Below are 27,949 nucleotides of genomic sequence, written 5' to 3'. Positions count from 1 at the left end.
GTTATCCGCATCATAGCCCGTGAAGTCACATGGTACCAACACGAAATATTTAGGTGGTAGGTGTGTTCTTTTTTAGAATCATTTTGCCGAGTACACTGGAATTACAGCCACTAGATATATTTTATTATATTACGCGTAGAAATAATATTTGAAGATTTCTATTAATGTTAACTTAAAGAAATAAACAATAATATGTTTCATTTAATTTGCATAAATTGATTATAAAGCGTTTTTATGAAGAACATTTGTTCGGAACGCACTGTAACTGTAATCGAACGGATGAGACATTTTGGCATAAATTGGTAACATTTATTTTACAGTTGCGGCATTGACACTTCCTATTTGTTTTTATTCTTTACTATAAGTATTTGTTTTATTATATTTATTGTTTTTATTATTTACTTTAACGTAAGATTATAACTTAATTGTTGTTTTCTATTTCTAATGTTTTTATTTATTTACATTAAATATTAATCTGTTTTGTTGTATAATCCACGTTTGCCATAATTATGTGATCTATTTGATTTAAATGGATTCACGATTTTTTTATACTTTGGCAACTATGTCAACTCAGATCTCTGACGTAGATAATGACGTGCAACGGTAAGCATATTAGACGGACTGTACTTCTTTTTGTGTAGACATGACTCTGTCTGTTTTTCAATGTGCCTCCATGAAGTTGTCGTTCCATCGTTTTCGTGGTCTTTCCACTGATCGTCTTCCTATTGTACTGGAGTCACTGAAGGTTTTCATCTCCGATTTCGTTGAACCTTCATCGATTTTCATGAAAATTGGTGAGTAGTTAGAAGATACTTCAAGGAACAAAGGTGACATGATGCCAACTTACGCTTTTACCCTGGGGGTGGATGCCACCCCTTCTCGGGGATGAAATTATTTTTATTAAAAATAATACCGGAAATCGACAGAGGGGCAACTTCTAAGCAAAATTTGTTATATAAAGTTATTAACATAAATCAATACTTTTTGAGATATTCAATATCAAATATTTTATTTTTTCTTAAAAAAATGCATGTTTTAAAGCTGTTTTTCACGAATTACTCAAAAACTATAACCTTTTGTAAAAAAGCTATTATTACCAAAATTAAAGATAATAAAAAATTTAATACACTTAAATAGCAAAACTAATGTTATTTCAAAGTGAGTTATGGGTAATTGAATGTATATTTTTTTCGACGAGTACTCAAATCTAAGTATTCAAGCTTACATAACTGGAAACGATGCATTTTATAAAATATACTTGCTAAACACTTATCAAGTACTTCAGAATGCCTAACAAATGAGAACCCTTTCGAATTTTTTAGGAAAAAGTGAAAAATAAAACAAGCCATTTCCACAAAAATTAAAATTTGTAGTAATCCTCACAAGAATTTCTTTAGGTTAACATAGTTAATGATTTCAACAATTTTGACCGGTTTAGAATGCATATTTATGAAAAAAAAAGATATAATTTAAAAAAATCAGAATTTTAAAAATTATCGTACTTTTCATTTTCTTTTGATAATAACTCCAAAAATACTCAATATACGTAAAAAATCATATATAACTAAATTTATACTTTATCCGTTTTACTATTTCCGTAGAGTAAGAAATAACCGAGATAGAAACGATTAATATTTCAATTTTGCTGCGAGAACCATGTAACCGGGAACATTTCACCTTTTCTTTTTAAAAAAGTAAGAGGTTTGAAATACTAATTTTGACATTTTTTAATAGCTCTTGGAATCAGCTTTTAAATAGTTTTTAGATGAACCTTATATCTTAAAAACTAACGAAGTAATTTACAAAAAAACAATAATATTTTTTGGAAAAATTTTTAAAAGATACATTTTGAAACATTTTTGGTGCATAAATTGTAATGCTATCAACTTGTTCGAGGGCTTATTTGATAGATATTTCTATGAACTTTGACACATGTTTAATGAGTTTATGTTATAAAATGCACCAGTAATGCACCGGTATTTAAGCTTGAATACTTAGATTTGGGTACTCGACGAAACAAATATATATTCAATTACCTATAACTCACTTTTAGTTAACATTAAAAGGTTTTCCCAGTAAGGAGTTTATTTGATTTCTTATTAGCCTCGATTTTGATAATAATAACTTTTTTGCCAAAACTTATAGTTTTTGAGTTATTTATGAAAAATCGGTTAAAAACATACATTTTTCTCACGAAAAATTAATATCTTTGATCATTAATAACTCAAAAAGTTTTGATTTATTTTAATAAATTTATACAACAAAATAGTTTTCACCCCCGAGAAGGGGTGGTATCCACCCCCACGGTAAAAGCGCAAGTTGGCACCATGTCACCTTTGTTCCGTGAGATATCCTCTAATTACTCACCAATTTTCATGCAAATCGATATAGGTTCAACGAAATCGGAGGTAATAGCTCATATCCACCTTCAGTGACTGCACTGTTGGGGAACCGTCTCTCGCCGTCTTTACTACTCTATTTATTGTCATTCATTCATGTTGTCATGTGTAATTATTAAAATAATCATAACAAATTAATACAAAATAATATACAAAACCAGTCAGAATTCTGATATCGCTAGGCCCTAGGGCCCCTAGGATAATATTATCACTATCAAACAATTTTTTCAACCACACATTGCTGTGGTCTATAAGATCTAGGCCAAGAATGGCTTTATTTGAAAAGAAATACTTAACCTAAAAAAGCAGGTTAATTAAATCTTCCCACAATTTTTTGGAATAATATTTTTTGAAAACGATTTCCGGAGTCGACATTGAAACGTCAAACATTAGTTTATTAAAAATAAATTTTCATTACACCAATAATTATCATTTATAAATAATTTCATTAATCTGATTGCCGATTGGATGGTTTAGTAACGCATTATGAAATGAAGTCTATGTAGGCCTTCTGCCCACCTTAGTCGATGGATTTTATTCTCATCGATTATAGATATTACCATTATCATTACTATCAAGTTAAAAGTGAAACAAATAATATATAACGGTACACACAATATTTAATAATATTTATATAGAGGAAAGAAACAAAGAAAACTAGTAAAGAAGATGAGCAATTTAATAGATAGAAACAAGCATATATGTAATTCATAAAAAAAGCTTTGTTCGCTTTTTGTTGTCTGGGCATGTAGCTTGGGAACTGCTCGTTTTCTATTTCCATTCTTATGTACAGGGTTATTCACTACATTTTGACAACCCTGTAAACTGCTATATTTACAGAATTAGAAAAAAAATGTAAAATACAAAAGTTACTAGATTTGTAAATTATGCTTTTTTGACATATATATCATACTAACGATGTCATCCATTTGAGCGTGATGACGTAATCGACTATTTTTTTAAATGGGAATAGGGGTCGAGTGCTAGCTCATTTGAAAGGTTATTCAATTCCCTATTCAGTAATATAAACATTAACGTGATTAATTATACAGGGTGTCCAAAAAAATTTTTTTAATGAAATGAATTGACACAAAAAGAAGAATTTATGTAATTTATTTAATTTAAAATAAATTTTACTGCAGTTAGAAAACAGAAATAAAAGTTTATTGCACAAATAAACATTGATTTTTGCTTAAATTCAATATTCAAACTGCCAAGAGGCAGATGGGTGGCAGCTTGAACATTGAATTTAAGTGAAAAGTAATGTTTATTTGTTCAATAAACATTTATTTCTGTTTTCTGACAGCAGTAGACTTTATTTTGAATTAAATAAATTACATACATTCTTTTTTTGTGTCAATTAATTTAATTTAAAATTTTTTTTGACACCCTATATAATTAATAATGTTAATGTTTATATTACTGAATAGGGAATTGAATAACCTTTCAAATGAGCTAGCACTCGACCCCTATTCCCATTTAAAAAATAGTCGATTACGTCATCACGCCCAAATGGATGACGTCACTAGTATGATATATATGTCAAAAAATCATAATTTAAAAATCGAATAACTTTTTCTTTTACATTTTTTTCTAATTCTGTAAATAAAGCAGTTTACAGGGGGGTCAAAATATAGTGAATAACCCTGTACTCTTCCAATGATTTCATTTAGGAATCATTTTTCTTCTCCTTCCTTCCAATCCTTTATTATAACACAGAGATAACCACTTTCTCTATCACCTGTAACTTTTTTTGTCTTTGAGTTCATTTTCATTATCATTCCATCAAACTTCCCGTTTAATATGGCATCTATAGGGGCGGTTTATCTTCTTCTTCTTCTTCACGTGCCATATCAGAATTATCCGACATATGCGATCACCATTGCGAAGGCTTCTCGATCTTCTGCCATATGGAATAATTGTTCTGCACTGGATATTTGAACCCATTCACGAATGTTTTTGAACCAAGAAACTTTTCTTCCTACACTTCTACGGCCCTCTATTTTACCTTTAAGGATCAGTTGTAATATTTTATATCGATTTTCCCTCACTATATGTCCCAGGTAAGATATTTTCCGGTATTTAACAGTCTTTACCAGTTCTGTATCTTATTTGACTCTCCTTAGTCCTTCTTAATTAGTTTTTCTTGCTGCCCAAGGTATCTTCAGCATCCATATATAAATTCACATTTCCAATGCTTCAATTCTGTTCATGATCGATACTTTTAGCGTCCATACTTCTGCACCATACAAAAGTAAAGACCAAACATATCACTTAACCATTCCTTGTCTTAATTCTAAACTGAGATGATTATTGCAAAGAAATGACTTCATTTTCTTAAAAGTAGTTTTAGTCATTGCTATTCTGCGTTTTATCCAACGAACTGTCAATACTGATGGAATGGACATGAAGCGAATTTAATGCGGCCAGGATGAGATAGCGTAGTCAGGGAAGGATGGAAGATAATCGCCATCTTTCGTAAACAAAAAAATTGATAGTGGTAGTCACGGTTGCCAGATTGGTGTATTTTCCCACAATTTTAGAGTAATTTGAAAGCGTCAGGGGAATTTTTCTACGCAGAAATGTTTTTTTTTTGGGGGACAATTATGGAAGATTTTAAGAAGTCATGGTAAATTAAATTTGCGTAACATAAAACTGTATATTATACTCCCATATAACATATAACCGAAGACGATAGGACCTATGAATTATTTCCAGGGCCCTCTGTTGATAAGTAGTATAATTTTGGTTTACTGTTCTCTACATTTGACTACTAATTTATTAAAATGCGGCAAAAATTTAAATTTGGGGGATTTGAGCTTCAATTTGAGGGAATTTCAGTTTCTAAGTGGGGGATTTATAAAATCACATCTGGCAACTCAGGTGGTAGTTGTAGCAAATTTTACCTGTCATTCTCTGTCTCTCTCTAGGACCTCTCTCTTGTATGTTGACCGCAATCTTGCTTCACTGTTTGAATGGGACGGGGCCATTCCATCAGTATTGACAGTTCGTTGGTTTTATCTCTATGTATGGATCTCTAGTTCGTCCGTTATCACAGTTCCCAAATATGTCATTTTGTGAACTTTCTCAACTTGGACTCCATTTAATTAGAGCTCTGCATCTAGATGTGGGTCACGAATAAAAACTAAAAATTTGGTTTTGTTTATTTTGAGTTTATTTTGATACCCATTTCCTCTTCTACCTCGTGAATATGATCAAGCAGAATTTGAAGACCTTCAATATTATCTGACAGAATTACTGTATCATCCCTGTATCTCAGTGGCGACGCGTGACTTTTTGTAAAGTGTTACCAAAACCAGATGCAAACAATCTTATTTAAAAAAATGAAGATATGGCTAAATGTATATATAGCTTCAATAATATCATTTTGTAGATCACTTGAAACTCTCGAAAAAACAGTTGATGTTTCTAGATGTTGGCAAAATTTTTGATCTTTTTTGGCAATTAATGTTAACAATTCCCTGTAATTGTCTCGAATGTCAGAGCCGTCGCTTTGTTTTGTTTGGCCAAAAAACATACGGTATCTATTATAAGTGAGCTAAGGATATACCTATCTATTTTTTTAACACACTCATTATGTTTAGCAATATTTGCTTTAAAAGCTTGGTTAAGAGAACTTTCGATTCTTGTTTTGCCAAACTGAATCAAATTGGGTATACATCTTACATATAGGTAACGGAGAAATTTCATGTCTCTTTTTTTTCAAAACTCTAAAACTATTTAAATTGTGAACCTGGTCCACCCATTTTTCTGTAGAAACCAGAAGACATGGCCAACAATACAGTCTATTTTTCTGGCAACCATATAACCAAGGATTTTCACTGTACCAACTAAATTTAAAATACCGAACTACTTTTTTGATTCCTTTTTTAAATTGTTTAAAACAGGTCTTTTATTTTCAATAATCTCATTTTTTTTCTTCAATCAGAATTACTTTGCAAGTAGTTGATCGATTACGCAGCGACACTCATCCATGGTGAACTGCACGCACGCTTAGGCCCGTCGCTCCTTCAACATTTTCAGACACTAGCCGGTCCCGAGCCGCCCGAGCGACAGCGAGATAACCATTCATTGTAACCACAAATGAGACTGGTAACAGAATATAATAAAGTGCAACTGAGTCATATAAACTCGCCAATATTTTCGTGTGTCTACGAGTAGTTGGCTATTTACTGAATTAGGTACTATTAACACATAATACAGGGTGTCCCGAAAAGATTGGTCATAAATTATACCACAGATTCTGCGGTCAAAAATAGGTTGATTGAACCCGACTTACCTATATACAAAAGTGCACACAAAAAAAGTTATAGCCCCTTGAAGTTGCAAAATTTTTCAAAATCAATTTTACAAAATCGATCTTTTTTCATAAATCGAAAACTCTTAGAGATTTTTTATTGAAAATGGACATGTGGCATTATTATGGCAGCAACATCTTGAAAAAAAAAATGAAAGTGAAATTTGTGCACCCCATAAAAATTTTATGAGGTTTTTGTTCCCTTAAACCCCCCCAAACTTTTGTGTACGTTCCAATTAAATTATTATTGTGGCACCATTAGTTAAACACAATGTTTTTAAAACTTTTTTGCCTCTTAGTACTTTTTCGATAAGCCAGTGTTTATCGAGATATTTTGAATATTTGTCGAATCCACCACATATTTGTGTATGGTTAAGTACGATTATGAAACCTGTTAATAATCTAAAAATTTATGTATTAATTTATATTTTTAGGTATATTTTGAAAAAGAAGCCACATCTCGATAAAAGGTGACTTATCAAAAAAAGACTGAGAGACAAAAAAGTTTTAAAAACACCGTTTTTAACTAATGGTACCGCAATAATAGTTTAATTGGAACGTACACAAACATTTGGGGGGTTTAAAGGAACAAAACTCCCATAAAATTTTTATGTAAACATATTAAAAAAGAAGCCGCATCTCGATAAAAACTGGCTTATTGAAAAAATACTAAGAGGCAAAAAAGTTTTAAAAACGTTGTGTTTAACTAATGGTACCACAATAATGAATTAATTGGAATGTACACAAAAAAAAGTTTGGGGGGGCTTAAGGGAACAAAACCCCCATACAATGGGGTTTATGGGGTGGACAAATTTCACTATAATTTTGTTTAAGATGTTCCTGCCATAAGAATGATACATGTCCATTTTCAATAAAATATCGCTAATAGTTTTCGATATATTGAAAAAAATCGATTTTCATTTTGTAACTTAAAAGGGTTGTAACTTTTTTCATGAGCATATTTGTATTAAGGTAAGTTAGATTGAATCGAACTATTTTTGACCACAGAATGTGTGGTATAATTTATGACCAATCTTTTCGGGACACCCTGTATAATAATATATTTCTATTGGTAAAAATATAGATAAATGGAATTATTTATCGTCATAAAATATTTATTTGCAAGATTTTTAACTGTTACCAATGGTAACAGTGGTTACATGGACGCTTCGCCAGTGCTGTATCTAATCACATTAAATATTTCCTCGTTGATTTTTATTCCGTATGGCTGTCTCTTAAGTGCCTTTTTAAATAACCGGTCCGAGTAAATATTGAACAATATTAGCGACAAAATGCAAATTTTGCAAGTTCATATGATTCTACAAAGACTACAGAAGATACAGCTAAGCGTAAAGATATTTTGGGAAGATAAACATAACAGAATTCCTCAACCACTCCACCAGGTAAAATTGACTACATATATTAGTAATGTGTCAATATTACAAATATAATGGTATTAATTAGAAGTAGGATTATAATTAGAACTAAGAAGAAAACAATGTTACCTTCACCTAAACCACAGTTTAATGCTAACGAATCAGTTAATTCACTCTCGAATTTTAACGGTTACAATTTTGCAATCCACTCCTGAGACAAAATTTTTCAATGTGCGACGATAGCGACCAATCACGGCAAATGCTCGACGATAACGACCAATCACGGCAAACATAGGATGCCGTTAACTGTCATTCATCTGCGCAAAGGATTAAAATTTTTGATGCGCCAGCACCAAAATGGAACATAGAGAACAAAGGATTTTCGCGGAGTGACCCTACTGATTCGTTAACTGTGCCTAAACGAAGACAACAAAGAAAATTAGAAATCTGCTACTGATATCTACTAAAGTTTAATTTATAAAATCATTTATAAATATGTATAAGTAAACCCCGCTTAGACCCTAAAAGTATTTCCATTTGTACCTTTTGTTCAAAGTTGTGATCAGAACGTCTTAAATAAATAGCATAAAATTAGATGCCTAAGAAATACTCTAAAAAGATTTAAAAAATGTTAAAAAGCAGACAAACCCTCGGTTTCTTCGATATAGTAGATCTTCTTATTTTATTCACAGCCGTATCTATAAATCTGTTAAGACCATCAACCATTTGTTGATGTTCGCAATTCGTTTGCGTTTGGTAAATATCACAGTATTCAGATCCTTCCACTATTTTCCTCGTCGCTGGGTTATTGAATGGTATCAGATAAACTCTAAATCTAAAATAAAAATGAGTATGTAAAATAGTTCAAATTGGTGAGCTGTATACAGATAACTTTAAAAACCACCTTATAAGCCTTTTTTAATATTTCCCACAAAATAAATATCTATCGATCTATACAAATCAATCTAAAAAAATACTTTAGTATTTGGAAATGTTATAAATGTCAAATGTTTCTTATTTTTATTCAACTAATTATTTTATTCAAACTTCTGTTGATTTTATTCCTTTGTTCACTTTCTGTTTGTTTTACTATTTTTCTTCTAAAAATAGATGGTGCTCAACATTTTATCTACTAAATATTATGTTTAATTATTATTCTTCAATTTCAATTTCCATCTATTTTGATTCTATTCCCATTTATTTATACTCTTGGTATATTCCCCTATTCACACACCGTATCTACTCCACAGAAACACTTTTCCAAGAAATTAACGCACCACCTTAAAAATGGGTCATTTTTGATATCTCGAATTTCCTAAACCTGTTGTCCGATTTAAGTGATTTTTTTAATATGTTGTAGCCTTATTCTTTAATAATATCGCTGAAATAATATTGTTGCTAGACAGGTAAATTGTCATTGTATACCGGGTGTACCAATCAAACTGTGATTTTTTCTTAAAGTTCGCGTCACCCTGTGGAATATTCTAGCATTTATAAAATACTGAAATTAAAACCCAACTATAGCCTCATGTTTTCTTAACATTCTGTTGTTTATTCATTCGCTTATGTTGGATAATAAAAAAGTTAGGTACTTTAACAACTAGCCTTGTTTTTATACAAGTTGTTTTTAAATAAGTATGGCAAACTTTAAGGGGTAATTCTGCATGAAAAAATAATAATGACAGTTTGCTTTATGGACAGTATGTCCGCTCCGCAAATGCTTCGTTTCCGAGATAGGGGGTGTTAAAATTTTTCTGACAAACTGACGATTTATTTATTGCTCTATAACCGGTTAAGATATGCAAATGAAATTTGGTGGGTTTTAAGAGGTAGTTATAGCGCATTTTTTGATATACAACTAGGAATTTAATATTCACCATTGGCGCGCATTTGGGTAATATGACTCTTCTATCAGGAAAATCTATAGACCAAATTTTCTATTCATGACTGGCTTCGAGGTGGTTTCAACCCTATAGGGGTGAGTTTGTTCAGTTTTTCGGAAAAATATAGTGCGACACATTTTTTTAAGGTAAAACTAGATATAGATTCAGAATTTTTTATTGACTGGGTTCGGTGGGCTTTCAACACTATAAATGTTGATTAAATTTAATTAAAATTAATAAATTTAAATACATTAAATTAAATAACAGTACTTATATAAAATTCAATAAAATAAAATAAAATGATATAAAATAAAATTAAATAAAACTGAACAAAATTAAATAAAATTAAATGAAATTAAATAAAATGATACAAAATAGAATAGAATTAAGTAAAATTATATAAAATTAAATAAAATTATATAAAATAAAATAAAAATAAATAAAACCGAATAAAATTAAATGAAATTAAATAAAAAAATAAAATTAGATAAAATTAAATGAAATTAAATAAAATAAATCGAATGGGATCGAATCAAATTGAATCAAATCCAAACGGATGTAATCGAATATAATCGGATCTATAAGAAGTATTTTTACTTCTGTTGGCACTCCGTAAGTACCGCGCTCTTTTTTTAATAAAATATAAATTTACCTCCAATATTTTAAGGCATCAACGAGTACAAACTCAGTATCTCCACCTGTACACACGTAATGATCCAGGTAATTCCAATTATAATGTTCCAACTTTTCTGTAGTAAATGTGGCGAACGACTCCTCATATGTATCGTGCCATGGAGCATGGAATCTGTATCTGTACTGATAGTTGAAACCAGGGTAGGGATGCCTGAAAAATTCTAAATTGTGAACAGTGGTACAAATAAGGAAAATAAAGCGAATGAACTAATAATTAAGTTCATTCAGAGTAAAATAATTTTTTTAAATGGTTAGATGTATAAAAGCGGTTGAAATCAGAGATTATAATATTATTCTTCCTTCAATATCACCTTTTTTTGAAAAGGAGGTGGTAAATCTTTTAAAGACCGTACTAGGGTATGTCCCGTTAAGGATGATCTGGCGTGTGTTGGATTCAGGATGGAATCATCCGCAAGCAGTCGCCCCCAGGGAGTTGTGCTCACAAATACACCATAGCTCCCCGCCTACCAACTGAAGTCCACCCGCTTATTCGAACTGCTCACACAGTAGGTCCTCTTCGGACCGACCACATGAATAACTCATCTCTCTCTCTCTCTCTCTCTCTCTCTCTCTCTCTCTCTCTCTCTCTCTCTCTCTCTCTCTCTCTCTCTTATCTTTGCTGCAGATCCCTCTAACATTTCCTTCTTTCTGACAAATCGAGTTACTGCCTCCAGCATTGCCTTGTATTCAGTATTTCTTCACATTTCTATATTCATTATGGTATTTGTATTTACCCTACCTACCTTCCTGTGTAATGTGTTTCTGTCCTAGTCGAACAGTCTGCGCAGTAGTTACCCCCTACGAGGGGGCTGATTTGTAAAACACTATTTACCAGACATATATTTATTTGCCAACACTAAATACGCCAGTAACGAGTTGGTGGAAAAAGTCTATATTCTAACTACATTGATCGTTAAATAATGAATGATGAATAATGACTGATCTCTGCTTTACTTTCTCCGTATCTATAAATAAACTCGTAATTGTTTTTATTATGATTGCCGACACGAAATCGACCGTGAAATACTCATAATATCAAAATAGCTGACTAGGGCGTTCTCAAAACGAGTGCTCTACATTGTGAAATCAATGTCACCTAGTTATTAACTATAAACAACACTTGTAGATAATGTTTATGTAAGACCTTTAAAAATTAAATCCATATGGGTTACTCTTATTTCTTTTGATGCTAATATAAATCCTGTACAGCAGTTTTCATTTGCAACTTTCCCTATTCTTTCTAGGTAGTCCTTGAAGGAGCCATGTCCTATTAGTTACTGAATGAAAAAGTAATTAGTGTCTCTGAAATCGAACTTCATCCAGTCTGCGACATTTGGAATTAATACCCTAGTCCAGGCTGCTCTATGGTCTTTTGTCCATTCTTCCTTCCACTCCGTTATGCTGCTATTCCTAGCTAGTATTTTCTCCTGCTCATCTATCCTGTAGGTTTCGGCCTTTTTTACTATCAGGAGGATGGGCAACACATCCGCGATCTCTTTTATGGCCGTTGATGTTTCTCTAACATCCTTTTATATTTTTGATGTTAAGCACTTGTTGCTGATTTATAGGGTCAGGAGATTGAGACTCCGAAAGTCTCGATGAAGACACCAGAGAAGAAGTCGAACGCTCGGACATCGATCAGCTAAAACAAAGCCAATTGCGGCTGAAATCTCGAAACGAACCAACAAGAAAAGCTAACAATCTTTCAAACAATTTTACAATCGATGAGCATTAGCATTGGATAGACGAATGAAACGAAGAAGCTAACAACGCCCACTTAATCGAAAGTCCCACTGTTAAACCCAAAGGTTTCTCTCTTCCGCGCCGAGAATGGTGTAATATGAACCGAATCAGGCCAGGTCATGGAGTATGCAATAAATCACTTAGCCAATGGGGCATTGCAGAGAGCTATGTGACAAATGCAATGCCACTGAACAAACAGTCCACATCACCCAAGAATGTTCAGTCTCAGTCATACGTTTCGAAGGTAGTTTAAACGAATTTATAGTTTTATTGAATTAAAATTCAAAGTGTTTTAGTGAACTTATAAAAATATGTTTAACCATAGACAAAACGTCCCTGTTTAACCATAGATCTATGGTTAAACAGAGAAGAATGGCGGTTAGGAGTCGGAAGGCATCGGAAAACGGAAAAACGAATCGGAAAACGGTGTAAACCGATAGTAGTAGCGTTGATTGATAAATATACAGGTATATTTATTAATCAACGGTAGTAGATGGTAGTAGTACAAAAATGGTATGGTATTTCTCCAAATTTTTTTTTACATATTTTGAATTTTACATTATTTGAATTTTGTCTTATTTTTATCTGTACTCTCTTGTATTATTAGGTACTAACCTTGGTCTATATCTTGTTACAGAAATAGTATTTCCAGAGAGCGAAATTTTGTGAAACAGCCTTCCTATAGACAAGAAATAACTTTCATCATTTTCCGTAGGGCTTTTACTTACTACGCTGGTTCTTAATTTGGGATTAGGTCCGCACATTTTGTTCAAGTTTACATTCTTGTCAGCCATTAGAATTAGTTGGAATCCTTGCGACAAGCGTTGAGAGATTAACTCTTTAAACACCTAGAAATCAAGTATTTAATATCATATTTCAATAAGTATTTATGGAGAAATTTACAGTATGATGCAAAAGTATGGAATAAATTCATTATTTCAGAAACAGGCGTCTTTTTAATATAGTTTTAAAGGTAATTAAAGGATTAACCGAAATTAAGTATGATGCAAAAGTATGGAATAAATTCATTATTCCAGAAATGGACGACTTTTAAAAGAAACCTTAAAAAAATGTCAATTTTAATTTTTAGATGGCCATCAATTTTTTTAAATACAAACCGAGTTCACGGGACATTTTATTTGGAAGGTCTTCTAATCGCATTTGCAACCAGGTATTATTCGAATATTTATTTCTATAGGGTTAATCAAACTTAGAATTAGAACTATGCTTACTGAGTTAGATGCCGCCTTTAAGAGAATTGGTTTAAACATAAATTTTGGAAAGACACAATACATGACAAACCTGGTACCAAGCGAAAATCCAAAATTCGACGTCAACGAAATAGCATTGGTCCATAAATATAAATACTTAAGGCATGAAGTCATGCCAAGGACCATCAAACTGCCGAATTACAAAGAAGGATCACCTTAGCATGGGCCGCATATGGAGCTCTATCAGACATCTTTAAGAGTAACTTGCCAAATTATTTGAAAAAGAAGACCTTCGACCAATGTGTGCTTCCAGTCATGACTTACGGCGCCGAAACATTATCATTAACCCAGGCCACAGCAACCAAACTTAGAGTGGCCCAAAGAAGATGGAACGGTCACTACTTGGACTGACTCTCAGAAATAGGGTCAGAAATGAAGAAATCAGAAGGACAGTCTTCACAGATGCCATAGAGCGAGTAGCATGGCTGAAGTGGAATTGGGCGGGCCATGTAGCCAGAATGAAGGACGGGAGGTGGACCCAAAAAATTACAGTGTGGAGACCAAGAGCAGACAGAAGAAGTAGAGGTAGACCACCTACATGATGGACAGATATTGACATATTAAGCGTAGACACGGCATACTCATCAAAAAAGCGTAACGCGGGAACAGTATGGAAACAGTCGATCGGTGGTCTATCTATCTCTTTTAACCAAGCGATCCCGCGCATGTGACAGACAAAGATGGCTAGACCACTCAATCATATGTCGGCGTTACACCTCGATGTATTGAGTGGCATATGACTAGCCAGGTTGATCCTTAACATGTCTCTGTGGACAGACGACGTAAAAAGGATTGCTGGGAATTGGTTACAGAAAGCCCAAGATCGACAAAACTGGAAGAAATTAGGGGAGGCCTATGTTCAACTTTGGATGCAGAAGGCTGGATGATGATGATGATGATGATGATGAACCAAACTTATATACACACACCGGCAAAATTAGCCGAACACGTTAAAAATGGGACATGTTTGATGTCTCGTATTTCATAAACCAGTGGTCCGATTTGAGTGATCCTTTTAGTATATTATAGCCTTATTATTTAAGAATATCGCTGGAATAATATTGTTGCTAGACAGGTAAATACCATTTTATACCGGGTGTACCAATCATACTGTGTTTTTTTCTTAAAGTTTGGAACACCCTGTGGAATATTCTAGCATATGTAAAATATTAGAATTAATACTCGATTGTAGATTTAGGCTTGCTTAACATTTTCCTTTTCGATTCATTTAATTATGTGAGATAATAAAAAAGTTATGTGCGTTAACAACTATCCATGTTTTCATCAATAAATCCTCATAATAGGGGAGGAAAGTATACTAAATTTGCAGTTACTCGAGCGTTATATGGACCTATTGGATTGTGAAGAGTATGTGCTAAAATCAGAAAAAGGTTAAGTTAAGTTTTCCATAAAGTGGGGGACTTTTCATTTTTTAATTTAATTTTCCATTTGAAACAATCATTTTTCTCCGATTATAGCGCTATCTATCCATAATTCGAAAAAATATGTCGAATAAAAGTTGCTTATTTTTACGCAAAGAATCCAAATCTGCAATAAAAATTGGGGGCTCCTATTTAATATTTTAAATTAAATCCCCCACCCCAACTCCGTGGGGGCTCGTGACACCCAACGGAGAGGGGTGGGGGTAAATTAAAAATTATAAAACGAACCCTGCGATATTTTGCGAAATTAACATCAGATCGTAAAACTGCAAATTACACCTATTCAATATTTTTCAAAAATCTACCAAATGGCACCAAACACTACCCCCACAGAGGTGGGGTGGGGGGTTACATTAAAATATTAAATAGGAGCCCCCAATTTTTATTGCAGATTTGGATCCTTGACGTAAAAATAAGCAACTTTTATTCGCAACATTTTTTCCTATTATGGATAAATGGCGCTATAATCGGAAAAAAACGATTGGTGGAAATGGAAAATTAAATTGAAAAATGGAGAGTCCCACACTTTATGGAAAACTTAACTTAACTTTTTTTGGTTGTGGCACCTACTCTTCACAATCCACTTCAGGTCCCAAGAACGCTCGACTAATTGCAAATTTAGCATACTTTTCTCCCCTACTATGGGGATTTATTGATAAAAAACATGGCTAGTTGTTAAAGCACATAACTTTTTTATTTTCCAACATAAGCAAATGAATCAAAAAAGAAAATGTTAAGAAAGCATAATTCTACAATCGAGTTTTAATTTTAATATTTTATATATGCTGGAATTTTCCACAGGGTGTTCCGAACTTTAAGAAAAAAACACAGTATGCTTGTTACACCCAGTATAAAATGACATTTACCTGTCTAGCAACAATATTATTACACCGATATTCTTAAATAATAAGGCTATAATATACTAAAAGAATCACTCAAATCGGACCACTGGTTTATGAAATACGAGACATCAAACATGTCCCATTTTTAACGTGTTCGGCTAATTTTGCCTGTGTGTGTACTTATTTAAGGCTATGGGTACATAATTCGCAAATATTTTACGTGTATCCCTACTTTTTCTGTCTTTACACGGCAAATTACGTGTAGTAAAATTCACACTGGTGTGGATATGTAAACATTACTAGAATGTCATTCTACTTGAAAATGTCATAATTAATTTAAAGAGATGGCTTTTGAATGTTCTTGGATAACTGTTATTTTTATAATTGCAAATTATTAATTCAGTTAATAAATGTGATAATTTTTTCACTAACTATGTTTTCAGTGATTGTAATAATTTATTTGTATAACAAAAACTAATAATAATCGAGAAAAGAGGAAAAGTGTTAAAGTGATTTTTTAATAATATGTTGCTATTTTGGAACGCTTACAATTTTGAACATCTCTAACAACAAAATACTTGGATCACAGGATATATTATCTGATGTATTCTCTGCTTGGATCTTCCACAAATAATACACAATAAATAACTTTTTATTAAGTTCACGTCTTAAATCAATTATTTATCAAATACACTATATATCAATAATAATTAATCAATTTCTCAAAATATTCCCGATGCAATGTCAAATATTTAAAATTGTCACTGATTGTCAGTGTCTGACTGACAATATATGCTGACAATATTATATTCGGTTGAGTGCGTTGTAAGACAAAGACAGATTTGGAAAATATTACCACGGCATTATTTTCATTTTTTTCAAATCCTGAAAAAACCAATAAATATTTTTGAAAAATTTAAACGCAGAATGAAAGACTAAATTATTACCGAGGGCCGAAAGTCCCTTAGAATAAATAAAAAGTTTATTTTGAATGAGATATTTGAAATTAAAAATCACACTAAATTTTCTCTTAGTTTTTTCACCCCTGTAACTTATTAAAATAAACATTATAGAAGTTCTCAGGGACTTTCGGCCCTCGCTAATAACGTAATCTTTCATTCTGCGTTTAAATTTTTCAAAAATACTTATTAGTTTTCTCAGGATTCGAAAAAAATGAATCCCCATTTGAATAGCATTGCAGCCGAAAATACGTACCGATCCTCGCAATTAATACTCATTCACTAAACTAAATTACGTTAGGAAATAATTTACTGTCCGTCGTTCTCATTGCAGAAGGTCGTCGTCAATTTCAATATTTCTTACAATTTATTGTATATTACTAAAAACTTAATTATTAAGTTAATTGCAATAATAAATCAACAGTTTTGGTTAAGTTTGTAGAGGTAAATATTCAAATAATTTCATCGTTGCAAAGCCGATTTCTTCTTGATGTGTCTATCCTTGGCGATCATCATGGCAATATTTATCTCATCTGGAGCAGCGCGGAAAGGCTGCACATATGTTGTGTTGAACCAGGCTCTGAGGTTATTTAACCAGGATGTTCTCCTTCCTGAACGTCGCTTTCCAAATATTTTCCTTGCAGGATGGCTTGTAGGAGTTCATTTCTCATATGTCCGAAGTATTGTAACTTTCGAAATTTGACGGTGATTTCGAGATGAGGACTATGGTGGTAAATGAGGACCTCCTCATTTGTAACTCGGTCAGCCCAAGGGATTTTAAGTATTCTCCGATATAGCCACCTATCAAATGCTTACAACTTTCTGCACATATCTAGCAATAAAACACTGAAAACGTTTATTTTCTATACTTCCACAAAATTTATTATAATTATGTGACTACAGCTGTTTCGGCAGAGTGCCTTTCTCAAGTGATTTAGTTTAATTGATTGAAAATTCAAAATCCATATTAAATCCAACAAAATAGAAATACCTTAATATTATGAACCCACAACCTCATAAATAATACTCTTTTATTAAACTACACAAACCTGACCACCCAATAAGGCCTGTCGTTTCTTTTTATACAGCTCCGTCATATAAACTTTCAAAAAAACTGTCAGATATTATTACAGAATACACTAAATTTTCACCTAAATTCACCGTAAAAATACACTAGAACTAGTTAATAAAATACATTTTCAATTGCCCAACAACTGCAAACTAATTTCATTTGACGTAAAAAATCTTTTTCCTGGTGTTCCTCCTACAGAAACTTTTGTTCTAGTTAAAAATCTTTTACACCATAATAGTACAAATCCGATCATTGCATCTGAAATTTTACACCTTCTTGAAATATGCATAAATCAAAACTATTTTGAATTCAATAATCAAATATACACAAACAACAGTGCAGGACTTATTATGGGTAATCCTCTAAGCCCATTGCTAGCAGATATATTTATGAACCAGCTTGAAACAACAATCTCTAAACATCCCGTATTTAAACAGTTCTTATATTGGTGGAGATACGTAGATGATGCTTTACAGGAACTAACAGGCAACTTGACCAATTTCTATCATACATTAATTCACTTCATAGTAATATTGAGTTTACAATAGAAACAGAACAGAATAAGTCCATAAACTTTCTAGATGTAACAATTACCAGACTACACAACAAACATGAGTTCTCCGTATATCATAAACCTACCCATACTGACACAACTATACACAATTCATCATCCCATCCTACACAACACAAATTAGCAGCCTACCATAGCATGATACATAGACTGACAGAAATTCCCATGTCAAAAAATAACTTCGAAATAGAACTGAATGTCTTTAAACAAATTGCAGTAAACAATGGCTATAACGAACAAACAATTAATAAAATTTTAAACCAAAAACTCCATAAGAAAGCCCTGAAATTAGTCTATCCACCACCACAGAAAGAACCCAGTACCTTCTGCTCGATCACATATACTGGCAAGATAACAACAAAAATAGCCAGATACATAAAAAAGAAAGGAGTAACACCAGATTTCAGAACTAACAACAACTTAAGCAAATATATTAAGAACAATAAGAGCCGAAAGAGAAAACAACTACAGAGTGGTGTCTACAACAACTTATTATGCACTATTTCATTCGCATATTAGCTATGCAACTGTTCTTTGGGGTGATTCATCTGACTCCTTAGTGATTTTCCGTCTGCAAAAAAGAGCAATACGAATTATATCTGGCGTGAGCTATTTGGAGCATTGTCGCCCGTTGTTTTTTAAACTTAGTATATTACCTTTACCGTGCCTATATATTTTTAGTGTTGTTGTTGAAATACACAGGAGATCTGTATCTCTTGTGAAACAACATGATATTCATAATTACAACACCAGACAGGCAGATAATATCAGAATTAATCGTTACCGTCTAACTAAGTCCAAAAGAAATTCTTTAGATTACAAGCTTTACAACGTGTTGCCAGGTTATATAAAAAATTTAAGTCTAAATGCTTTTAAAAAAACCGTGAAAAGAATACTGAATAAGAACTGTTTTTATTCAGTGGGGGAATACCTTGAATATTTCAAGTTTCATTGAAGTTCATGGAAAGTACTCATCTAATATCTTTTATTACTGATATGTGATACGGTACTTACATTTATACTATTTAAAAGTGAAATTTTTGTGATATACTTATGTGTGAAATTATTATTTGTATATTTTAGGTATTTTTTGTGTATTTTAGGTATATTCTAATTTTATGTATAGATAGGTTTTTACTTATTTATTTTAAATCTTTAAAGTCTGACTTGCTACAAACCTTGTAATTGTGTAATGTAGTCAAATAAATTCATTCATTCATACAAACTAACTTGTGGTGACTGTACGAAAACTTACATCGGTCAAACTGGCAGAACCTTTGACAAACGGATAGCAGAACACAAAAGGGCTTTCAACAATAGAAAAACAAACACTTCTACATACGCACTTCACCTTCTAGATCATAATCATTATTTTAATGAAGAGTTTCAAATTCTGCATGTTCAAAATAAAGGCCTTAAGCTATCTTTATTAGAATCTATGGAAATTAATAAATTAAAAAATACAGATATAATTCTGAATGGTCAACTCGAGACAAACAGCTCCCCACTCCTTAACCTCTTCAGTTAAAGACTTTAAAAAGGCAAACCCATAGTAAACTAAATCACTTGAGAAAGGCACTCTGCGAAAATAGCTGTAGTCACATAGTTGTAATAAATTTTGTGGAAGTATAGAAAACAAACGTTTTCAGTGTTTTATTGTTAGATAAAATGAACTTCCATCAAGTAACAGTCGAATCCATCAATTATTCTACACATATCTTCGTTTAAGGTCCCTGATTCAACACCATGAGAAAGGAGAAGACGTGTAGGGTTAGGTTGTGGTTCTTGAATAAGGTTGTGGTTCTTGTGGAAGGCCCTCATCCGGTTGAAGGTGGATTTAGCTTTTCCGATGCGCGCTCTTATCTCTTGGTTGTTGGTGCATTCTTCATTTATTATGGTGCCGAGGTAGCTGTAGTGCGTCATTCTTTCTACGGGGGTTTGATTGACGTAGAGTTTACCTTCTGTTATCTTTTTCTTGCGAATAATCATAATTTTTGTCTTCTGTACGTTTATATTTAGTCCATCGTCTTGAGTGTAATTCATGATTTTGTTCATAAGAGTTTGTAGGTCTTCTAGGTTGTCCGCAAATACTATGGTACCATCTGCATACCTAATGTTGTTTAGGCGGTACTCGTTTAGTAGAATACCCATTTCAGTTTCGTGGAAAGCTTCGATAAATATTCTTTCAGAGTAGAGATGGATTAGAGAAGACAAAATACAGTCTTGCCTCACTCCACGCATGGTTTTCACATATTCGATTCACTTCAACTTCGTTTTCACTTTCAACTCCGATTTTCGATCTGATTCCAGTAAAAGTTTCTAATTATTTTCAGAGCTTGGTTGTTAATTCCTGATTCTTTTAGTATTTGTATCATCTTGGCGTGACGCAATCGATCAAACTATTTCTCGTAATCAACTAGACAGGCGTATACATGGGAATTGACGTCACATCATCTCTGAAAGCCGATTAGGAGACCTTTCAAATGAGGTATCTCGTGACCTTGGTTTGTATTTAAAAAAATCATCGATTACGTCATTACGCCAATACTGATGACGTATAGACGAGCGTAACACTCCCCAAAAAACGCTCATTTCTCGAGATACTGACCACGGACAGGTGAATGGCCAATTTTATTCATACTGTATGTTTTTGTTGGTGCTGAAAACGAAAATGAGGTTTATTTTGAATTTCATGTGGGGGAACATTGTCAAAATCGCAATTTTACCCCAAAAATAAAAAAAAAATAAAATCACGTTTTTTTTGCGTTTGCCTCGCTACAACTCTGTTCCATTTTAATATTTTTTTCTGAAATTTTTACAGTATATAGCTCTAATATTTTTGAAGACAGCGGTACCTGTTTCAAGCTTTAATTATTATTCTGATAAAGGTTATTCATTTTTCAAAGGAAAAGGTGCGGATTTGTGCATTGCAAAGTTTAATCGCAAAAGTTGTGTGACGAAGTTTAAAATTTAGCTTCTTAATCACCTTTATGTTAAAATAGAGAGCACAAAGAAGTTTTCTGGTAAGTTTTAGATCAAAATGTTTTATAGAAAAAAAAAATAGTGCAACTTTTAATGTCGACATTAGAAATCCCCAATATAACGCTTATTTTTCGAGATACTGACCATGGATGGTGAATGGCTAATTTTGGTCTTAGATTATGCTTTTGACCGTGATGAAAACAAAAATGAAATTTATTTTAAATTTTAGGTGGTGGAATATTGTCACAATTGCAATGGTACCCACCCTAAAAATAAAAAAAAAAATGAAAACACGTTTTTTTGCGTTTAGCTCGCTACAACTCTGGTCCGTTTTACTATTTTTTTCTAAAGCTTGTACACTATACAGGGTGTCCCGAAAAGATTGGTCATAAATTATACCACAGATTCTGGGGTCAAAAATAGGTTGATTGAACCTCACTTACCTATATACAATAGTGCACACAAAAAAAGTTACAGCCCTTTGAAGTTACAAAATGAAAATCAATTTTTTTTCATATATCGAAAACTCATAGAGATTTTTCATTCAAAATGGACATGTGGTATTCTTACGGCAACAGCATCTTAAATAAAAATTAAAGTAAAATTTGTGTACCCCATAAAATTTTTGTGGGGGTTTTGCTCCCTTAAACCCCCCCAAACTTTTGTGTACGTTCCAATTAAATTATTATTGTTGCACCATTAGTTAAACACAATGTTTTTAAAACTTTTTTGCCTCTCAGTACTTTTTCGATAAGCCAGTGTTTATCGAGATATTTTGAATATTTGTCGAATCCACCACATATTTGTATATGGTTAAGGACCTATGATATACCTGTTAATAATCTGAAAATTTATTTATAATTTACATTTTTAGGTATATTTTGAAGAAGAAGCCACATCTCGATAATAGGTGACTTATCAAAAAAAGACTAAAAGGCAAAAAAGTTTTAAAAACACTGTGTTTACCTAATGGTACCACAATAATAGTTTAATTGGAACGTACACAAACATTTGGGGGGTTTAAAGGAACAAAACCCCCATAGAATTTTTATGTAAATATATTAAAAAAGAAGCCGCATCTCGATAAAAATTGCCTTATCAAAAAAATACTAAGAGGCAAACAATTTTTAAAAACGTTGTATTTAACTAATGGCACCACAATAATAAATCAATTGGAACGTACACAAAAGTTTGGGGGGGTTTAAGGGATCAAAACCCCCATAAAATTTTTATGGGATAGACAAATCCTACTATAATTTTGTTTTAAGATTATCCTGCCATAAGAATGGTACATGTCTATTTTCGATAAAAAATCTTTAATAGTTTTCGATATATTAAAAAAAATCGATTTTCATTTTGTAACTTCAAAGGGCTATAACTTTTTTTATGGGCACATTTGTACTAAGGTAAGTTAGGTTCAATCGAACTATTTTTGACTCCAGAATGTGTGGTATAATTTATGACCAATCTTTTCGGGACACCCTGTATATCGCTCACTTTTTTGAAGACAATGGTTTCTGCTTTAAGCTTATTGTCTTATTCTAGTAAAAGTTATGAATCTTTTAAAGTACAAGGTGCAGATTTGTGAATAGCAAAGTTTAATCGCAAAATTTTACTGACAAAATTTGAAATATAGATTTTAAATTTAATTATTTTTAAAACATGAGTACAAAGAAGTTTTTTGGAAAGTTTTGGATCAAAATGTTTTATAGAAAACAACTGGTGCAACTTTTAACATCGACGTTATAAATCCCCAAAATAACGCTAATTTTTCGAGATACTGATCATTGGTGGTGAATCGCTAATCGTCTTATTTTATGATTTTGATGGTGCTGAAAACGAAAATCAAGTTTATTTTGAATTTTAGGTGGGAGAACATTGTCAAAATCGCAATTTTTGCCCAAAAAATAAAAAAAATTAAACCACGTTTTTCTTAAAATTAAAACTTGCACCATATTTTTTCTTTAACAAATCTAGATCTAAACCTCCTCATAAAACTTATTTGAACTCTATGGTTTAACATAAACGTAATCAAATAGATAAATTTTAAATTTAGTCACTTAATTTTTGCGATTTAACTTTGCAATTCACGAATATGCACCTTTGATTTTTTAAAATTCATAACTTTTATGAAGAAAAAATACTGCAAGACTACAGTTGCTCTCATAGTCTTCACAAATGTGAGAAATATATGCTGTAAAAATTTCAGAAAAAAATATTAAAATGGAACAGAGTTGTAGCGAGTTAAACGTAAAAATTCGTGACTTGATTTTTTTTTCATTTTTAGGTTAAAATTGCGATTTTGACAATGTCCCCTCACATAAAATTCAAAATAAACCTCTTTTTCATTGTCAGCACCATCGAAAACATAAAATAAGAATAAAAGACGTGACTTGATTTTTTTTTCATTTTTAGGTTAAAATTGCGATTTTGACAATGTCCCCTCACATAAAATTCAAAATAAACCTCTTTTTCATTGTCAGCACCATCGAAAACATAAAATAAGACCAAAATTAGCCATTCACCGCCCATGGTCAGTATCTCGAAAAATAAGTGTTATTTTTGGGGATGTATAACGTCTATATTAAATGTTGCGCCATTTTTTTTCTATACAACATTTGTAACTAAAACTTTCCAGAAAACTTCTTTGTACTCTATGTTTTAACATAATAGTTATTTATGATATAAGTGTTAAAAGTACACGTTTAAGGCACGCATGTGAAAGTTTGCAGAATGACCGATAGCGAGTTCTGCAATTCACATGAGTGCCTTAAAAATGTACTTTTTAACACGCATATCATACAATATTTTTTCTACAAACGTAATTACAGGACAATATCTACAAAAACTTTTACTTGAACTTGACTGACATTCCATTTTTATATTTTTTTTGACATTACATCAAAATTGCCTATACGGTCAATACGAACTACAGTGCCTTAAAAATATTTTAAAGCACTAGTGCCTTAAAGTAGCATTTTTAACGCTCGTATGGAGTGCTAAAAATTGCATTTTTAACACGGTTGTAGAAAAACGTAATTAATAAGATAAATTTCAAATTTTGCCACTCAACTTTTGCGATTAAACTTTGCAATTCACGAATCTTCACCTTGTAGTTTAAAAAATTAATAACTCTTACTAGAATAAGACTATAAGCTTAAAACAGATACCATTGTCTTGAAAAAAAGTGAGCAACATATAGTGTACAAACCTTAGAAAAGAACCGAGTTAAACGCAAAAAAACGTGATTTCACTTTTTTTTTTATTTTTAGGGCAAAATTGGGATTTTGACAATATTGCCCCACCTAAAAGTTAAAATAAACTTCATTTTCGTTTTCAGCACCGTCAAAAACATAATCTAAGACCAAAATTAACCGTTCACCCATGGTCAGTATCTCGAAAAATAACCGTTATATTGGGGATTTCTAATGTCGATAATAAAAGTTGCACTATTTGTTTTCTATAAAACATTTTGATCTAAAATTTTCCAGAAAACTTCTTTGTACTCTCTATTTTAACATAAACGTGATTAAAAGGCTAAATTTTAAATTACGTCACTCAACTTTTGCGATTAAATTTTGCAATGCACAAATCCGCACCTTTTCCTTTGAAAAATTCATAATTCCGCTAGCCTAGTAATGTCCAACACATATATAGCAATTGATGGCCATTCAAAACCTAAAATGACGTGTTTTAAGATTTTGTTAAATCGTCTGTTTCTGCAATATTGCATTTATTCCTTACTTTTGTATCATACTGTATAAAACTGCGCTATTTCTTTCAAATATCTTGGTGTACTACTCGACAAACTTAAATACTTAAAATACATTATCGTGATCAACCGTGTTATTATTAAGTGTTTTCACCTCTACTGTAGTCAACGGCCTTTTATACGATGATCGTTGCTGAACGAAGTCCGCATTAACACTGTCAGGCAACAGACTGTAAAGGGACACCACATAGTCTAGATTTAAAGCCCTCCTATCTGGAAAATAATCCGTGGTGATTGGAAGACACGCAGGTATTGTTAATGACTTCCAGTCTACCCCTAATCAAAAAATAAAAATATATTTAGCTAACTAACATTCACAATTGATATTGATTCTGGAAAGTCTAAGGATACATAATAACAATTTATAAAGATATTTTATGAGTTTGAATTTGAATATTGGACATGTCAGGGATGACTTTCATTCGGCAATTAGCATATCAAAATATGTTTTTTAAACAAACCTAAGAGACTCTTGGGAGAAAGTGACGAAATTAAAGGTCTTAATATACAACAATGGCTCAAATCTCAATGCTCAACATTCATGGGAAAGAAATATTTTATTTTGCATGTTTCTAACATCAAAACTTTTAAATAAATTTAATCTGAAAACTGTAAAACTGGAAAAGCAAAATATGTATAAATACGAAGGAAGAACAAAACGGAATGAATACAAAATAGATTGAAATAATAGGAAAAGAGTATAATATATAATATTATATAGGCTTATCTCCCAATCAATATAGTTGCTTATAAAAATGTCACAAGGAAATAGCTTCAGAACAACAGGAAAAGAGTAATTTTTGTAAAGGTGTCGGCTTTTTCAAAGGTTGGGTATCTTCATGACTATTTGTATTCTGTTTACAGCTGCTAGTTAGACAAGCACGTAAACCACTCCCTGCGATTTAGGGCAGTCAATGAGGGTATGTGGCTCCGAATTCCATCCTACTATATCGATTTACGTGATATTTTCACAGTAAGTAGGGAATAGCCCAAGAAACAAAGTCTACCCTATGCCGATGTGTGCTTTTGTCTTGGGGGCGGTTTCCACACCTTCTCGGGGGTGGAAAAGTTTTTGCTTAAATAACTACGGAAGTTGCTAGAGAACCTAATACTAAGCAAAAACTGTTCTATAATTTTTTTTTTTCGAAAACTCAATACTTTTTGAGTTATTCCTGGTTGAAAATTGGCCATTTTCATTGAAACATAACACCTTTTCAAACGGTTTTTTGCGAATACCTTAAAAACTATGCATCTAACTAAAAAAACCATATAAAACATTTTTGTAGCTTATAAAATAACAAAGAGATTCTTTCCTTTATGAATCTTCTAGTTATAACACAAAAATAGATATGGTAAGTGCAAAAAACTTGTTTTCTTGGTGCGTGCTCAAATCAGTGTATTTGAAATAACAGAGAAACGGTCGATTTCAGGTGTATAATGCTACCAATAACTTTTGTCGTGCTTGAAAAGACCTTTAAAATAAGCACTATTAAATGTCGATTACACTCAAACTATGCGAGAAAAACTGTAAAAAATTTGATGACTAACGTATTTTAAGAAAAAAATGAGAAGTATATTTAACCCCTCATCCACAAGAATTTAAATGCATCATTTTCCTTTTTTACAATACATTTTACTATAGTGTTCTTTTTATGTTTAAAAAGTTGGGCGAGTTTAAAATAAATGATTTTTGAAAAAAATAAGATCAAATTATTGAGCGCATTTTTAAATTTTCTTAAAAATCTTCCTATTTCTCCGTGTAACTCGAAAATGATAAGAGATGCCAAAAAAGATGCCATACAAAAATGTAGGTTTCTTCTAGATAAACATTTTGATTTTATTTTTTATAACAGTATCTCTTATCAAAAATAAAATAAAAATTCCATTTTTATTCAGTTGCAATGCCAAGGCAAAACAATCTTATTTTTCACTTAGAATACGGAGCGCAGTGCCAGCACTCTGAATCGACGATTTTCGACTCTTTTTGGAGTCTCATCGGAGAGAACGTAGGCCTGCTGCTCCATACCCTAAGTGGCCAACACCGAGAGTTTATCCCCCACATCGCAACTGACGTAAATGGACTAGGTGACTAGCGTCATCTGGCAATTGAAAGATGAAGTAGTTTTCAATCCTAATAGCAATATTAATAATATTTAAAAATATTAGGGAAGTAGAAATAGGGGTAGGCCAAAACTTAGATGGAAAGATGGTGTAGATGAGGATGGAAGAAAAATAGGCGCAGCAAACTGGCAACGGTTGGCAATGGATAGGACTGACTGGCGTAATAGACTTGGGAAGGTCGAGGCTCTTTCATAGGGCTGTAGCACCATTGATGATGATGAAAAATATTAAAATATTACTAAAATATTATTAAATTGAAAACTCTCGGGGGGATAAACTCTCGGTGTTGGCCACTTAGGGTATGGAGCAGCAGGCCTAAGTTCTCTCCGATGAGACTCCAAAAGAGTCGAAAATCGTCGATTCAGAGTGCGCTCTGCGCTCCGTAATCTAAGTGAAAAATAAGATTGTTTTGCCTTCGCATTGCAACTGAATAAAAATGGAATTTTTATTTTATTTTTATATTGGTCGTTACTTCTTTGAGTAACTAGGTCCATTTTCTGTTGGA

General features: G+C 32.3%; 1 protein-coding gene across 5 annotated transcripts in view; it reads right to left on the bottom strand.

The window, feature by feature from the left end:
* LOC126884592 (GATOR complex protein Iml1) overlaps positions 1–27,949 on the bottom strand; it is a 196,087-nt gene that overhangs the window by 56,329 nt on the left and 111,809 nt on the right. For all 5 annotated transcript variants that reach the window (XM_050650584.1, XM_050650586.1, XM_050650587.1 and 2 more), the window contains 4 exons: positions 25,418–25,599; positions 13,028–13,260; positions 10,629–10,820; positions 8,742–8,928 (listed from right to left, as the gene is read on the bottom strand). In XM_050650584.1, the coding sequence (XP_050506541.1) occupies positions 8,742–8,928; positions 10,629–10,820; positions 13,028–13,260; positions 25,418–25,599 (794 nt within the window). The remainder of the gene's footprint in view (positions 1–8,741; positions 8,929–10,628; positions 10,821–13,027; positions 13,261–25,417; positions 25,600–27,949) is intronic.

Source organism: Diabrotica virgifera, chromosome 5 (assembly GCF_917563875.1).
Source record: "Diabrotica virgifera virgifera chromosome 5, PGI_DIABVI_V3a".
In the NCBI taxonomy this organism is placed as follows: Eukaryota; Metazoa; Arthropoda; class Insecta; order Coleoptera; family Chrysomelidae; genus Diabrotica; species Diabrotica virgifera.
Note: the sequence above shows the minus strand (reverse complement) of the source record. Positions and strands in the feature narration are given on the sequence as shown.